A 16,790-nucleotide genomic window follows, 5' to 3' on the forward strand; every position below is an offset into this window, starting at 1 on the left:
TGGTCTCATCTGGTCACTTGTTAACCCTTAAAGCTCATATGTAGTGAGATAATCCACTTGGCACTTAGGATTATGAAGGTTATACAGTAGTAGTTGTTGGTGATTATCTTTTCCCAGGGAGCTATAAATACTCCCTGTTTCATACTGTACTGTGAAACTGTTTTAAAAACATAGCAGGTATCAATATACTAGTATCCAATTTATAACAAACCCAATACAATATAAAACACTGTTTTTTTTTATTTTTACTGTTTTTTGCTTCATGTTCTTTTTATCRTGTTTTTAGATACTGCATTCAAATAATATTTAATAGCTTGGTGGTCAGTGTCACGGTCTCATAATGGGAATGCTGTGGATTTGACTTAAGGTTTTGCTTGCAATTGAGATCCCTGCAGAACGAAGCAACCCCAAAAATAAATAAATAAATAAATAAATAAATAAATAAATAAATAAATAAATAAATAAATAAATTCTGTATTACAGAAAAGTTTATATTTTGCACTCAAGAAGTTACACCTCAAATTTATTACCTCCTTGCTATCTTTCCATTTTATTGCTTTACAATCTAAAATTTAATAGGATTTTTTAAAATTAGATGTAATAATGAAGTTAAAAGGGAAAAAAGTATTTTAAATTAAAAAATATATAAAAATAAAAAGCAGTGCGTTCACATGTCACCACAGTCTTTGCTTTGAAACCCAACCATTACAATGAAGTGGCTACCAGCATATTTCACCATGTGGCATCCACCATATAAGAGACATGTAGACCAGGGAACTCTTCACACAGGTTAGAGACAAAGCTTTGTACAGACCAGGGTTTGGTTATGAAATATGTCTAAAAACCATGAACATCCCATGATTCTTTATGAAATCTATTATTAGAAAATGGAAATATTGTGCTACCTCAGCAAATACACTAAGACACAACTCACAGACCAGGCAAAGAGGGCATTAATCAAAGAAGCAACCTGGAGGTCAAAAATATCTTTAAATAAATGGGCAACTATTCTGCAGTGACAGGAGTATTTTTTCATAGGACCACAAAAAGCTTCACAAAGCTGGGCTTAATGGAATATTTTCCAAATAAACATATCTGAGACTCATCAAACATGTGAGAGGAGATGATAGACTTTTTTTCGCCACTAAAGACCAACAATGGATCAAACGTAACACCTCTCATCACCCTCAGAACACTATCAGCAGACATGAAACATTGGTCAGAAGAAAAGGAAAGATGGATGGAGCAAAGTATAGAAAGATTGATAAGGAAAACCARTTTGAGTCTTCCAGAGAGCTGAAGCAGCACTCCAGCAGTTTAAGGAGAACCAGTTAAACGTCCTGCAGCGGTCCAAAGTCCAGACCTCACTTCAGAGTGCTGCACCAACTTGAAGAAGCTGTAGCTGTTTGGTCAGGAAGAATGGACAAAAAAATAAAAATCCAAATGACTTTGAATCTGTAAAGCAACAAAAAGAACCAACAAGATGAATACACCTTCATTTTTTAATGTTTCTCATCACAGGTGTGTTGTTCGTGTGTTAGAGCTCCTGTTTAATGACCGTCCTGCCCTTTGTGCCGCCCTCAGGTGGACACTGCCAGTGAAGTGGAGGAGTTGGACATTGACATTGCTCCGGCACCTTGCACAGCYAGCAGAGCAGCTCCAAAGCTTCAAGTTTTTATTGCAAGATACAGGTAAGATTGAAAATCATATCAGAGTTGACTCYGAATTATATTATATTATATTATAATTAACTTTTCATTTAATCAGCTACAATCCTTACGATGGCCCAAATGACAACCCAGAGGTGGAGCTACCCCTCACTGCAGGGGAGTACATCTATGTATACGGAGACATGGACGATGATGGTTTCTACGAAGGTAACTCTGGTTTTGATTATCTGTTCYTGCAGGTTAAAGTAAATATTTCCAGGAGGTTTAGYGTGTTGCTTGTGGTTCCTCTCAGGGGAGCTGATGGATGGGCGGAGAGGGCTGGTTCCCTCCAACTTTGTTGAACGAGTGTCGGACGACGATCTGATGAGCTCTCATCATCCAGAGATGGGGGACGTGTCCCACAACTCCCTGCTAGACAGCAGCCTGCACAGTGCCAGCCACCAGCATCACCTCCACACGGGAGTCATTGCCTCAGACCGGACAGGGGYCTCAGCGGCCTCCAGCCCCCACTCAGCCCTCTCAGAATCAGTGTCGGCCTTGCCAGTCGCGGCCCCCCTCACCAACGGCCTGGACTTGGATTTGGAGGAGGTGGGAGTGGACATTGTGCCTTACCCACGTAAACTCACCCTCATCAAGCAGCTTGCCAAGAGCATAATCATTGGCTGGGACCCTCCGCTGGTGCCGGCCGGGTGGGGCAACGTGTGGAGTTATAACGTGTACGTGGACCAGGAGCTGCGGCTCAGCGTGCCCTTCGGTGCCCAGACCAAAGCGGTGCTGGAGCGGCTAGACGTAAACCTCAAAGCCTACCGCGTGTCAGTCCAGAGCATGACGGAGAAAGGCCTCTCAGACAAGCTCCGCTGCAGCCTGCTGGTCGGCCGGGACGTCAGCGTGGCTCCAACGCAGCTGTTTGTGGACAGAATCACCGCCACCTCTGCCAACCTCACCTGGCTGCCCAGCAACAGCAACTATGTGCACATTGTGTCCTTGAATGATGAAGAGTGTGAGCTGGTGAAGGCTGGCTGCTACTCGCTGTGCCTCAGTAACCTTTTGCCCAGCCTGCAGTACACAGTCAAGGTGGAGGCACGGCCGCACCGCACGCCATGGGAGTTACCTGTGGAGCGACGGGAACACAGAAGCGCYACCATCACCTTCACCACACTGATGGCAGGTCAGTTACTTGTTGTCTGAKTGAGATGCTGTTTTCTTGACCCAACAATGAATTCTATCAGACGTTTAATTTAGACAAGTTTGGATCATGTAAATTTWAGTTGCCTCAAATGTATTTCAGCATCTAATTGAGGATTTGGTCTTTAATAATGAAAATTAAAGTAATTGCAAATCTCAGATAAAGACACATCAATAAAAGCATTCTCTGTTGTGCTCCCAATWATTTTGTTATCTTTACTATTTACTTTTAATGAAACAACGAGACCAAAATCCATTTCAAACACTCAACAAAGGTTTGTCTGCAAGCATTCGCCTCAAGCCGTTTTTTATTGTGGCCATACACAGATATGGCAGTGGTTTCAGCAAACTCAAATTTTATTTWATTTATCACTGCTGCCCATGTTTTGTGTCAGGGATGGCCAATATTCTGTCTTCAGAGGGTTAAATGGATTTGGYTAAAGTAACTTACAATGGTTTTGTGGTAAGTTCAATGCAGAGCTGGTGTTTACACAGTGTGGTGTGGACACAAAGTGCATTGTTGAAACACTATTAAACATTGATTTAACACACTGTGTTGGTAGTAATATTCAATCATTATGAGCTAGGGAGCACCTCAAGGATGTGTACTCAGGCTTTAGTTTTTTTTCTCTGCTAACATATGACCGCTACTAAATTCATTAAATCATTGGGGTCATTTTTATTTTTATATCTCAAATAATTGCTGTAAGATTTTGTGTAAAACAGAGAAAACAAAGTTCCTTATGAATATAGGCTAAACGTTTTCAGCTGAGTCACTGTCTGCTGCTGCTCTGCTTTAGATCCTGAATTTTATTTTCATGCCAGATTTCAACATTTTATGTTTTTAATGAATCATAAAGTTTATACAACATACAGTCAACATGATCATCAGTTTTTTAAATAATATTTGTTATAAATAATCTTTTAAATTTGTTGAAGTTTCATGCCCACAGCCTGGGAATGCAGGTACTTGACCTTTTTTTGTCTTTTTTTTTTTTATTAAAGTCGTAGTTGGCAGCGTTCTAGGTAGAGTTGCGTACCTAGCTTGATCATTGTTTTCCCTGGATGTTGTTCAAGCTAATCAGCCCGTCTTTTTTAGCTTCCATAAACTTTTCCACCACAGTTTAATGGCTTTATTTACTGTAGGTCCCCCCGATGCTCCTCTGGACGTGCAGCTGGAGCCCGGACCCTCTGCAGGGATCGCTCTCATCAGCTGGCTGCCCGTCACCATCGACGCTGCCGGGACTTCCAACGGAGTCCGTGTCACTGGATACACCTTATATGCTGACAAAAAGAAGGCAAGAACAGCTGAAATAAAAGTGTTTCATTAAGTCATTGAAAAATAAACTCTGTCAGTAAATCAGAAAATATTGGAAGCATGTTTCTGTGGAAAACWTGTCATTCTAAATGGCCTAACTGTTTTTTAAGAATGCTTTTAAATTTTGTGTTTATTTATTCATCCAAGGTACTGGAGGTGGCCTCTCCTACAGCAGGCAGTGCCCTGCTGGGCCCATCTCAGATCCAGTCTCTCCAGGCAGCTCAGGAGCTCACTGTCCGCACCATGTCCGCCCACGGGGAGTCCTGCGACTCTTTGCCAGCAAACGTGCCCTCCAAGCTGGCTGCCATCATGGCCGGCCCAGCCGTAGCCACCACAGTTGTGCCACCCTTGCCCTGCAGCTCCCGAACGCCCAGTAACTCATCCCCGCCGCCGTCCTACAGAAACTCCACTGCCAAAGTCTCTGTGCTGCCATCAGACACACACATGCCTCGCCACACGGCCGAAGGTGCTGCCAACCCGCCTCATGCTCTTTGCTCTGAAGATCTTCTGTCCTCCGCCTCCTACGTGAAAGCCTGGGCCCACCCCTCATCTGCTGCTGCCTTGGCTGCGTGTGAARCAGCCTCCACCATCACTCCAGTGGTAAGGCTGTCTCTGCTGTCACTCTGTACATAAAAGCTTCAACTTGTTTGTTCTTGTTGGTCAAAGATTGATTTTAATTCACTTTTCTTTTAAATGACATGAGAGGGGAAATTAGTGCATAATTACTGATGGTGATTAATTTTCATCTGTCACTTTATTATTAACCAAAAATAATAAGCTTTTTTTATATTAAAGAAATGACATGTTGAAAAACATTTTGCAGAATTTTAAGCCTGCCCATCAAACTCTGAATTCTGATGTTCTTTTACTYTTATTCCCTCGTTTATTTTTTCTAATTTTACTGTCCAACATTGAACATATTTGGTACACAAACTGCAAACAAATTTCCACCTTTAATTAGCTTTTTGCAAGTGTTATTTACGAGCATTCGTTTAGCTCTCGGTTAATTTGTTAGATTATATAACGTTACTGTTATACGATTACGGTATACTGTATATTTAATGATATGCTTTGCATGATGCTGGTTTCACTCTGATTTTAATAAATGAAATGTTTTCTGCTGAGATGTTAAATCATTAGATAGATTAGATCCAGGTCATGATCTGTCAAAAAAGGTTAAAAAACAAAACAACTGGACTTCTCAGTTCAGCTTCAGATTAGAAGTCTGGTTGTTTTTGAACCTTTTCATAAACCTCCACAGTCGCATGTTAGAGATCCATCTGCACCAGCCCTACAGCAATTTTTGTCTTAATATCTCTCAAACTTCTCAGACACAGAGGGGAAAAAAAACGAACGTTCCTTTTTTAATCTTATTTTTTATGTGAACAGTCAAAACAAATTTCTTAGGAATCACAAAGACAACAGWATGAACTCATGATTCCATCCCCTGGTACTTTTCTGAGTTGTTGAGTAATTTGTTTGTTTTGTTATTAGTAAACTGTAAGAAGAAACTGTTAGTTCTGCATGGCTTTATTCTGCTTTTTTGGCTAAATGGAAACATTTATGGACTAAAATGACAAAAAACTGCAGCGTAATAACTAACTATCATACAGTAAGGTAACATTTATTAAGCATTTTGTATTCTGAATGAATAAATGTCAAAAAGCRTCATATTTTGTTATTTTCAGGTTAACGTGACCTCCCCCATCAACACAACACCTCTGCCATCTTCAGCGGCAGCAGCTCCAGTGCCGGCTGTAGCACCATCTTCTGTGTTRGATCAGCGCAGAGACACCGACAGCCCGGAAACGATACGTCCTTTYCCGTCCATCACAGAGTTCATCGAAGACCCCGGTGCCAAGCTCGTCACCCCCGAGCGCGTTGCTTCCCCACCCAAAGCCCCCATCACAGACCTCCTTAACCCTCCGAGCACGAACCTCCTCCGACCCACCAGCACCTCACCGCTAGAGTCCGAGGTGGAGGAGGAGCTGGAGAACACTCGCCTGGTGTCCATCGAGGAGTTCCTGAGACAGGACCAGGAGCCAGTTTACAGCAGGAGGCAGCAGGTCAGCCTGACTCTTCACCACTAAACTGTTTTAGTCCATCTCATTGGTTTTAGCACACAAGTTCACTCATAATATAGATATTTAATAAAAAAAGAACTTTTGGCCAATCAAAGAGCCAAATATTAAAGCTAGACAGCTCACTGATTGGCTAAAAGTTCTAAAATCTCTGAGCKGTTTGTTTTGACTGAAAGTTTCTCTTTATTATGTGGAGTTTTAGATGCAAGTAGACTTAAAATGACACAATTTAAGGTAGAAATACTRGTATCGGTATCAGTACACCCCTACTCTTAATAGGGATGTTCCGATCCAGATTTTTTGTTTCCCCGATACAATCAGATTTTTTAATGATTAGTCTTTCCAATACCAATAGCTTTATTTTTTTATTTCTTTCCAAGTGACAAGGTTGGTAGTGTTAAAGCGAGCCCTGCTGTTCCCACCACGAGAAACATCCAGTTTGCAGATTTTGAGAGATGCAGTTTCAGCATCATTGTTTTCCATTGAAAAGTGTTCCCACACTGTGGACATGGTTGCATATTTGTGCGTCTTGACTTCTTAACGGCACTTGTAAAGCATGATGATGCTGAAAACTGGATCGGCCCGATCAAACGACTAAATCCAATTCTACCCGATTTTCAAAAAATGGCCATATCTGCCACCAATACTGATACTGAGTATCTGTATCTATGTTTTTCCTATCTTGTAACCTTACAACCTGGAGTTTGTGTGGATTTTTTTGATTATAAGATRCCCACGTTGCAGAATTTGTCTGACCCACACCTGTCTGCTATGTGGGCACAGACCTTTATAAAATACACCATATGGGGATGTTTTATAGTCTACAACCACCCCCAAAATGTTTTTATTTTTTATTTCCAGGTTACAAAATCAGCAACACAGAAAAGTGTAGAGGAGGGTGGATTATTTAGCAGGCCACTGTACAATGGAGATAAATGTAGAAATTCAAACTGTATATATTTAGATCAGTACGATGATGTATTATTTTGTTGCAGAGTTATGGCAGAGGAGCTGTGGAGCCTCTCAGTGACTACCACGCAGACAACAGCCGCTCAGACCTGTCAGACATCCTGGAAGAGGAGGAAGAAGACCTTTCCTCGGACCACCTCGGACAAGTCCAGGCCAGAGGTTACACCATCGGAGGCAGCAGGGTAAAAKACAGTAATTCATGCACTGTAATGTGAAGCTTTTGTGTCTGCATTTATTTATTAGTTTACAGATATGAGTTAGCAGCTTCTGCTTTTTTGATCTTATTTTGATTTCTGTCCTGTTTTTGATTGTTTTCATGATTTATTGTTTTCATTTGTTCCTCTTTTCTTTTTGCGTGATTCTTTTTCATTGAMCAATATTTCATCCAACCTTCATCAATCCATTCCTGGTTGTTTGAAACCGYTCCCCCTGAAGTCATGTAAGTTAGACACACCAGACAGCGAGGGGGAGATCCTGGAGAGGATCCTCAAGTTGCCTCCTCAGGTCCTTCACAGCAAGCAGCTGTTTAGTATTGCTGAGGTGACGGAGGAGGAAGACAGCAGTCAAGAAGAGCCTTTAGGTYATCGCAGGAAGCTTCGGCCAGGACTCGGCCACCTTCAGTCCAGGAGCTCCRAGCCTCTTCATCATGCTCCTCAGCCTCACACACACCCGGCCCACCCACACTCACTTGTCCCCCCTCATCATCATTATCATCATCATCATCGTTCCAAGCCTGTAACCAAAGAGCCTTCAGTCAGACACGATCCCCTGCAGGTCAAACCAAAGACACTTCACAGGGTGCACTACGCTGACGSTGTTAGTTACCCTGAAAATGAAAATCCTACCAGCAGGCGGGTCTCAACCCATTGTCCTCCCACTCTGAACCCCAACGGCAGAGAAAGATCCCTGCTCAAAGGACTCGGGGACCGCCTTAGAAGGGCAGCCATGCTCAGGAGTCAGATGGCTGCCGCCGCAGTGACCAACCCGGACCAAGACCTTACCACACCCAGAAACTACCCCAAAACAGCGCAAACTGTGAAGTCTGCCGCTGGCGGTGGGATGGAGATCGACGTGGAGTACGGTACTGATAGCGAGGAGCCTGTGGGCTGCAGCGGCAGGGAGGCGGTGATGGAGCAGACGAGCTCTGAGTGGTGGGTGGAGGGGGCTCAGGTGGAGCACGGCAGAGCAGCACACCGACGAGGAGCGAGAGCTGAATCAACGGTAAYTACAGAGCAGCTGCAGCGGCTGTGTTGTCCCACCCTCCCCCAGTATCTGTGCAGATTTAACCTCTTCTGASTCCTGAACAGCAGCTAACTCCACTTCACTAAACAGAAACATGTTGATCTTCATCACCGCTGTGATGCAGGTCCTCCAGATAAATCTTTCCCTCCTCTTCCTGCTCCCACTGCTTGTCTCCTGCTCTTTAATACGTCAAGCTTTTTCCCCAAAAAAACTAGTCCGTAGTGTTTTGTTCTTCAGTAGCTTACAGTCCACAGACTTTATTCTCTTTCTGCTAAGATTGCTGCAGCTAAAGTTTCTTTTTCTGTGTTTTGAACAGGAGCCAAGCCAGATTCCTTCAGCTGTTTCAGGCCYGTCAAGAGGAGGCCAGGCAGAGTTTAGCTCACAGGCTGCTCCACTCAAAGGTTAGAGCTTTTCTCCTCATTCCTCTTTCTCGTCTTGCTGCAGTGGAACTGTAGGTGCTTGTGCTTCCTGTCAGCAGCCATCCCCCTCACATGAAGGTTGTCAGATTAGCACCTTGTGCATTAGCGAAGGGGAGGAGGAATGGAGGGAGTAGGCAGTTCTGCAGCTGCAGTGGAGAAGTAAGAGAAAGGCAGCTAAGCCGAGAACCRGCTTAACCCAAAGTGGCTCGTCATGACAGGAGGAAGTGACAGACATTAAAATAGTAACCTCAGTTAGGCAGCAGAGAAACCGTCCRACTCACAGCCATTTCTCTCACTCACTATTTCTCTTCTTCTTTGGCCTAACACCACAGATTGCATCTGATCGACATGACCTTTCTGTTTCACGTTCACACACAGCTCATTACACACATTCGTGTTTCGCACTTCCACAGGAAGGGAGAAGTGTCCAAGCTACTCAAAAAATGAGTGAGGATGTGAAAGCCTGCGTGTTGTCTGCCCGTGACTTTTGTCACACATGGACTGATTCTCTCTAATGAGATGAGTTCAGCTTTAAGCCTCACTGCAGCTCTGRGAAAATGTTTCATGCTGTCATATATGTTTCAGCTGCAGAACTTGTAGCTACWCTGATGTCATACTTAATGCTGCCTTACTGGATTTAGTGCTACAGGACTCAAAAAAAAGGAACAGGCTGCTTTTACAATACATGATCTGCAATGTGCTGTTTCAAAACYGCCTCTCATCACTTGTTTATGCAGTGTGAAGGCTGTTTTATGAAGAGTTGTCCCCTGGTTCAGTTCTATTTGAGTCAAACCCTGGTTTCCTCTGTGGCTCGGCTTCAGATCATGAACGAGTTTGTCAAACGGCTCGCACAGCTTAGGATCAGTGGTTTAGCTTGATTACCTCTTTACAGAACAGGTGCTGGGCCAACACTGCTCATAGCAGCTCAGCACATGTGGGGGTGAGTGCGGGGTGGGGAGCGCAGGCTTCACTATCTGCAGGATTTGTTGCAAAGCAAGGCTTTCTCTGCACACTCTGTCATGCTGGGAATATTGACAGTCATTGTAATATCAAATACAGAGTTAACTGGAACATTTTTATGGAAATTTGGAAGGTTACCAAAACAGCTCCTGCCTGAAACACCAACATATATCAGCTTACTTCTAAAAAAACCCTTAATAATTAGGGCCTTATTTTTCTAACATTATAAGGTGACAAAGAAAGCTGTGTTTTCTCAATAATTTTGCTAAAATCCTATTGTTGTCTGTGTGGGAAATATTTTATCGTTTTTGAAAATTTTGTCTCTTAGATGTACTAAAAGAAAGTACATCTAAGAGATGCTAAAAGATGCTAAAAGTCGTAGCATTACTGTTCCCAACTGAGCCGAAAGTTTGAACACATTGCTTGTGTGAGTTTTTCCAAAGCTATGGGAGGAGTAGCAAATGGAAAACCATGACAGAAACAGGAGAATGTCAGCGGAATAGTAAAATACTTCAACAAGACATGAGACAGTAGATTTTTTAATAGTTATGTAAAAGACTTGAGTGATAAATCGTCRTAATCCCTCCCACAGCTCTCCCAATGTAGCATACGTCACTCATAGCTAACCATAAAAACAACAGTGATAGCAGCGTACATAGTTTTTTTTTCACTTGATAATGTATCAGACCTTTGAGGAGAGACTTGTGTTGTTGGACGAGGAGTCGCAGGAGGAAGATATAGTTCTTTTTCTTGTTAATCGCGTATATAGAAAGAAGACATTRACGTCAGTTGCACATTCGTGTGTTCAGTACGATCAGAYGAGCTGCTCCTCAAAGCTGTTCATCTTGCTATTATAACAAACTGTAGTAGACCATTTTCAGCACTGCTTCACATAAACAAACACGCCCACAAAGTTCTTGCCAGTCAGGCACTGCGAGCTGCATGGGTCTGCAAGACAACGACTGGAGGCAATGTACAGGACAGGGTGTCAGCGGGAGGTAACAGATTGAAGCTAAGCAATTTTTATCATGTAAGACTGTAATTAAGGAATTATAAATCAGCCTTTAGTCACTAAAAATCMTTTGCATTCTTATTTATTTTAAGATACATGCAAGAAACCACTGACTTAGTTTGTGGGCATTGATCTAAATCAGTTGGGTCCAAAGTCAGTCGTCATGAGTCTGTGTCCTTCATGTTTGAGGTGTTTTCCTGGTTCAACACAGCTGAACCTAGGGTGTTCTTCATTAGTAGGCCTCTGCAGACCTTGATGATATACTGAGAAAGTAAGTCACATATTTGAATCAGATGGGTTGGAGCAGGAGACAGGTCCTCGAGGACTGGCCTTTGACATGCCTGATCTAAACTGATCACAAAATGTAAAGAAATGTGTGTTTGGTAGATTCTTTCTTTGTTGTAGCAATGCTTCTTTGYAATAAATCTGATACCTTTGAAAAGCCTGTGAATGTTCCTTTTAAATGATGCCACAGTTGTAAGGAACATGCATTTGTGTGATGAGTAGAACTGAGTGAGTTGTGCACATAACGTTTGGCAAATCTTCTCCTAAACAACTTATTTTGCTGTTGATATTGACTCTTATTTTGAGCTTCAGGTACCCCCAGGTGCCCAGTCTATGGTTCCATCTTCAGCGTAGACATCTTTAGTGTTGGACAAACTTCATAAGTTGGTTTGTTATAGCTCAACTGCGAATTTTACAACAAAGAAATAATCTACCAAACATTACAGTTTATTTGGTGCTGGGTCACTGTTGGCCTTTCTTACATCATTTGTCTACGAAACTCTTGCAGGTCTGGATGAGTGTATATTTGCATGTGTGCCTCCAGATAAATCAAAGATGAAAGCCGATGGTGACGTTCGCATCTTTGTGGCTCTCTTCCCCTACGATCCGGCCACCATGTCACCCAATCCTGATGCTGCTGAGGAGGAACTGCCCTTTAGCGAAGGCCAGATCATCAAAGTAAGTTTATTTAGTTTGTTTTCTGCATTCACTGTCTTCTATTTTAGATACATTGTCTCACTCTGCTTGGCAGGTGTACGGAGATAAAGATGCAGACGGGTTCTACCGAGGGGAGTCGGGTGGGCGTCTGGGCTATGTGCCGTGTAACATGGTGTCTGAGGTCCAGGTGGAGGATGAGGAGACCCGGCAGCAGCTYCTGCAGCAGGGCTTCTTGCCCACAGCGGCCTCCATGGAGAAGATCGGTACGTGGCAGTGTGTRAAAGTATTTGTCAGCTGTATTATGTTGTTGCTCAAAGCGTTTTTTTTTACATTGTGTAAATTGTAAAGCTTTGTCCATGAAGTCACTGCTTTTTATGTTTTAAGTGGTAAGTGAAAATGGCACGTTAACATTTCCCAACGTGGCCTTTATGTTAAAGAAAATTAGAGCTTATAGAGCTTTTCATTTAAATGAGAGATTCCCTTGTTTCTAGTTGTTAGGGTTTTTCCCTCACAATCTTGTTCCAGTGCTAAATAAGAACCAGAGCTCACTTAGCACCAGCTCTTCCTGTTTCCACCCTTAAAGGGATCCCTGATTAGTTGTAACATTAGACTTTATTTGATAAACATATATTTTAACTGTAAAATAAAGACTGTAAAAATACTGTAGGCTGTTTAGTTTTGTAAACTTTTTAAAATATATTTTAAACATGGACGGAGCCATTTTATTTACACACAAAGCATTCTGGGTAAATGATGACATGGATAGGTCCTCGGTGCGAGGCTGCTAGCGAGCTATATCCACCCTGAAGGTTAATCTTGGACAATATCTGATGATCGACTCTTTTAAATGAAACCAGAGAGCGTTGACAGAGAGGAGAAGGTAGAAATGACTCAGCCTGGAACTGAAAATATGGATGGAGGACAACAGAGCTGCTTCATGGAAGAAGAACCTCAGCTTAGCCTGTTAGTCTTTGCGCTAGCACCAACGCTATATTGCCTTATATGTATTAGCTCGGTGCTAGCACGAYAAACTATAACAAGCTAAACTGAGGTCCTCCATCCATATTTTCAGTTGCAGGCTGAGTCGTTTTTGCGTTCCCCTCTCTGTCATGTGGATGGAGGACCTCAGTGACGAGAGGAGAATGTGTAGCGCTGAGCTAATACATATATATAGTGATAGCATCGGGGCTAACGCTAAAGCTAACAGGCTAAGCTGAGGTTCTTCTTCCATGAAGCAGCTCTGTTGTCCTCCATCCATATTTTCAGTTGCATGCTGAGTCATTTCTACCTTCTCCTCTCTGTCAACGCTCTCTGGTTTCATTTAAAAGAGTCGATCATCAGATATTGTCCAAGATTAACCTTCAGGGTGGATATAGCTCGCTAGCAGCCTCGCACCGAGGACCTATCCGCGTCATCATTTACCCAGAATGCTTTGCGTGTAAAAAAAATGTCCCCGTCCGTGTAATGTATTTTTAAACTTTTAGTTTAAAAATTATAAAAAGCAAACAGCCTACAGAATTTTTACTGTCTTTATTTTACAGTTAAAATATATGTTTATTAAAAAAAGTCTAATGTTATAACTAATCATGGATCCCTTTAAACACTCCAGCACAAAAAACAACAACTTAGCACCAGAGTTTGCGAGACCAGAGTAAAAAAAACTGCTTTTATCTGGATGTTGTAAGCATTTAAAACATTAAGAATTAAGCATTAATAAGACATTAAATTAACAGTGAAATAACACGAGTTGTAGTCTCTCATCAGGTCATTTAGTTGGTCAGAGCGTGACACAAACCATAATTCTCTGTTTTCAGCAGACTTTATAAATGCGTTTTAAAACACAATTAATCAATATTTTAGGTAATTTGTCTTCCTTTTTTTGCATTTATATAAAATAACTCAGTCCAAACCTCTTAATATAAATTCTGAAATACTCTTGTTTCATCACAAGGAGATAAGAATGTCCACATCACTGACATCAAAATACAGAAAAAAAAATGCATCCTTTGTTTTGTTGCAATCTTTCTGGGGTAAATGTAACTCCTTTTTCTTTGAGTTTTTTTATAACTATTTCACCACTTGATCAAAGTTTATTGGCAACAGATTCAGGACAAACATCTGGTAAAACCTGTTTTAATGTTGTTTTGGTTTCTAGAGCACAAAGTAATAATGAACCTGTGCGAAATGAATTTGTGTGTCAAGTTCACACAGACACCAAATTGGAGCCGTTACAATTCTCTACTTTGGAATGGAAAGTGTTAATAATTTTTTTAATTTTTATATTTTCTGAGACTGAGACTGTTTGCACATGGATGTGAGGTTCACATGCAGCAAAAACATCTCTGATTTTGAAAATACTCTTGAGTTGTGTAGAATGGGTCAAAGAGACAAACTTTAGGGAAACTTAGATCCAACAGAGAAAAGATGAAACATTTACTGGAAGATGTTTATTCTGATGTTTTTACCATTGGTTTCTCTCTGGAATCAAACCAGTTCCTGGCTGTGTTTCTGTAGAACCTGTTARCCAGAGGTGGGTAGTAACTAGTTACATTTACTCAGTTGGGAAAAAAAGTGTACTTTTAGAATTAAAATGGAAYGGACTGAACTTAAATAGCTCTTTATCAAGTCCTGTTGGACTCCAAAGCATTTTACACTTCATTCACACACTGATGGTGGTAAGCTACATTGTAGCCACAGTTGCCTGGGGCACATTGACAGAGGCGGGGCTGCCATGCACCGGCGCCACCGGACCCTCTGACCACCATCAGTAGGCAAGGTGGGTGAAGTGCAGAGGTGGGGTTGCCATGCACCGGCGCCACCGGACCCTCTGACCACCATCAGTAGGCAAGGTGGGTGAAGTGTCTTGCCCAAGAACACTGCGACGGATGAAATGTGGATCAAGCCGTTAGCCCACTAGTTATTGGAATTTTATAGAATTAGTTATTTTTCTAATTATGTATTTTCCTTTTTATTCTACAAAAAAACTGAATTTGCCCATAACTTTTTATTTTTCATCAGTCTGATGACATCATTTTAAAATATTAAATCAGATCAGCTACTCAGTACTCACATATCCTTTTTACGTAATACTTTTGTACTCCTACTTGAGTACTTTCTTGGATGGCTAATTTTACCTATAGAATRTGTTGTCTTACGTTTGGGTACTCTACCCACCTCTGCWGGTAGGAAGCTCTTTGTTTAGTCCTGGAACCTGTTCGATGGAAAAACACCTGAGTCATTCGGAGTAATTAAAGCTGGTATCAGATTTTTTAAACTTGTTAAAAACGAGGCCAAAAGCTCTTTTTTAAGGTTTATAGTTTCAATTGTATTTTGTTGTAATAAAAGTCAAAAATATCTACATTCATCGGTACTAGTTGTGTTTTCATGCCAGTTTGTGGCGAGTTGATTTTATTTGTGGCTGACAGGCCAAACAGTAAACTCAAACTAACGCTTTGCTTCTGTTTCCTGCTTTCTACCCAGAGCGATACTTGCAGATGGTTTAACCTTTTCACTTCCACTTGTCCTCACTGCTGCGATCGTTTCTCATTGTGCTCTCTGCTTCCTGTTCATTATCAACTTTGTCTTGTCTGCTTTTTAAAAAAAATCACACCTGTGTCCTCCTTTTTCTATTTGGTTGCATTTCTTTTATTGACTTTGGCCCCTAAAACTCCATTAAGGCACTCGCTCACACGCACARCTTCCTCGTCGCCCCGTCCCACCKCCGAAACCGAGGCGATCCAAGAAAGGTGTGTCTCGCTGCAGACTGCGGCTTCCCACCTCTTCTTTCTTCTTCTCTCTGGTTTGCTTCTTTTCCTGTGTCTTTCACATTAGATTTATTTCTTTCAGTCACTGCTTCTCACTGGCAGACGGGGGGGATTTTGAAGCCATAAATCTACAAATAAAATCACACCACTTCCCAGCATTGTAGGCAAATTTGAACATTWCAAGTGGGTTTTGTGAAGCAGTTTCATTTTCTAGATTAAAGGTTGTGTCTCACTTTGTTTCGCTGAAGGCCCTTTTGTAAACTCATGTAATACATTACAGATATTACAGCAGGAAGTAGCAGCAGGTTGCTGATCAACTGATAAACTCAAAGAAAGCTTTTTTTCAGAAGCTCTTGACTGAAAGATTAAAGCATTTGTCCTCTTTGATCTTCATCTATGGCTTTGTGTAAACTCTGCATGGTGTCTCCTGAGACCGGCTTCACACAGGCAGCGTGGCTTCASTGCCGAACGTGTCAATTTTTCTTTATGGCTCCAAGAAAAACAGATCATGGTGTCACTCAGATCAACTTCTACTGCTACGAGGATGAACGGCTGAAACTAGAGGCGGTCCACTCTCCGAGCTTTACTCTTTGATCATACAAACCGCTGAGTGTCCAGCTTGTTAGCGAAGGCTATGTTCACACTGCAGACATGTGATCCAAAATTATAGATTTGTTTCACGATCCTTCGAAAAATGTCTGACACTGGGACCTCATTTATAAAGGATTGCGTGGAAACCATACTAAAAGTGAACGTACGGCCAAAAGGTGGAAATGGCGTACGCCAAAAAAAATTCAGATTTATAAAACCGTGCATACGCACGTTTCTGCGCATCTTTCCTTTATAAATCACAGCAGCACATCAGAGTTTGCGCACAAGGTCCCGCCTCACATTCTGCCCTCTACACGCCCACACTCAACCATAAATAGTCAATGCAAAGAACCTCATGAATGTTAAGATATATTTAAATTAGTCAGCTGATCAATGTCAACAAAAACGGTTGGCTCAGACACGCTCTGTCGTGCGTCTGGAGGAGGACAGGTGCTGATTGACAGCTGCTCACATGAACAGAATGTCTTTAATTGACACAGATTTTCCCTCATTTTGCTTAGAGTAATCTAACGATTTTTATTTTAAAAAAATCTCAGCTTCAAATTAATTTCCTCTCAGAACCTGCAGGACGATAAAAACAATAAAAATAAAATTAAATGTCAGATAAAATTAGAAG

The 16,790-nt window shown here is 41.8% G+C and overlaps 1 protein-coding gene across 11 annotated transcripts in view; it reads left to right on the top strand.

Moving 5' to 3' along the window:
• The window catches only part of tspoap1 (TSPO associated protein 1), a 67,060-nt gene that overhangs the window by 41,910 nt on the left and 8,360 nt on the right, over positions 1-16,790 (top strand). For 6 of the 11 annotated variants that reach the window (XM_014023091.1, XM_014023087.1, XM_014023089.1 and 3 more), the window contains 13 exons: positions 1,585-1,691; positions 1,768-1,877; positions 1,963-2,838; positions 3,795-3,821; positions 4,002-4,153; positions 4,321-4,773; positions 5,862-6,239; positions 7,250-7,405; positions 7,659-8,444; positions 8,782-8,866; positions 11,686-11,819; positions 11,893-12,061; positions 15,476-15,544. In XM_014023091.1, the coding sequence (XP_013878545.1) occupies positions 1,585-1,691; positions 1,768-1,877; positions 1,963-2,838; positions 3,795-3,821; positions 4,002-4,153; positions 4,321-4,773; positions 5,862-6,239; positions 7,250-7,405; positions 7,659-8,444; positions 8,782-8,866; positions 11,686-11,819; positions 11,893-12,061; positions 15,476-15,544 (3,502 nt within the window). The other 5 variants (XM_014023090.1, XM_014023092.1, XM_014023095.1 and 2 more) reach the window with 4 other exon arrangements.

This window comes from Austrofundulus limnaeus, unplaced genomic scaffold, assembly GCF_001266775.1.
Source record: "Austrofundulus limnaeus strain Quisiro unplaced genomic scaffold, Austrofundulus_limnaeus-1.0 Scaffold357, whole genome shotgun sequence".
NCBI classification, from domain to species: domain Eukaryota; kingdom Metazoa; phylum Chordata; class Actinopteri; order Cyprinodontiformes; family Rivulidae; genus Austrofundulus; species Austrofundulus limnaeus.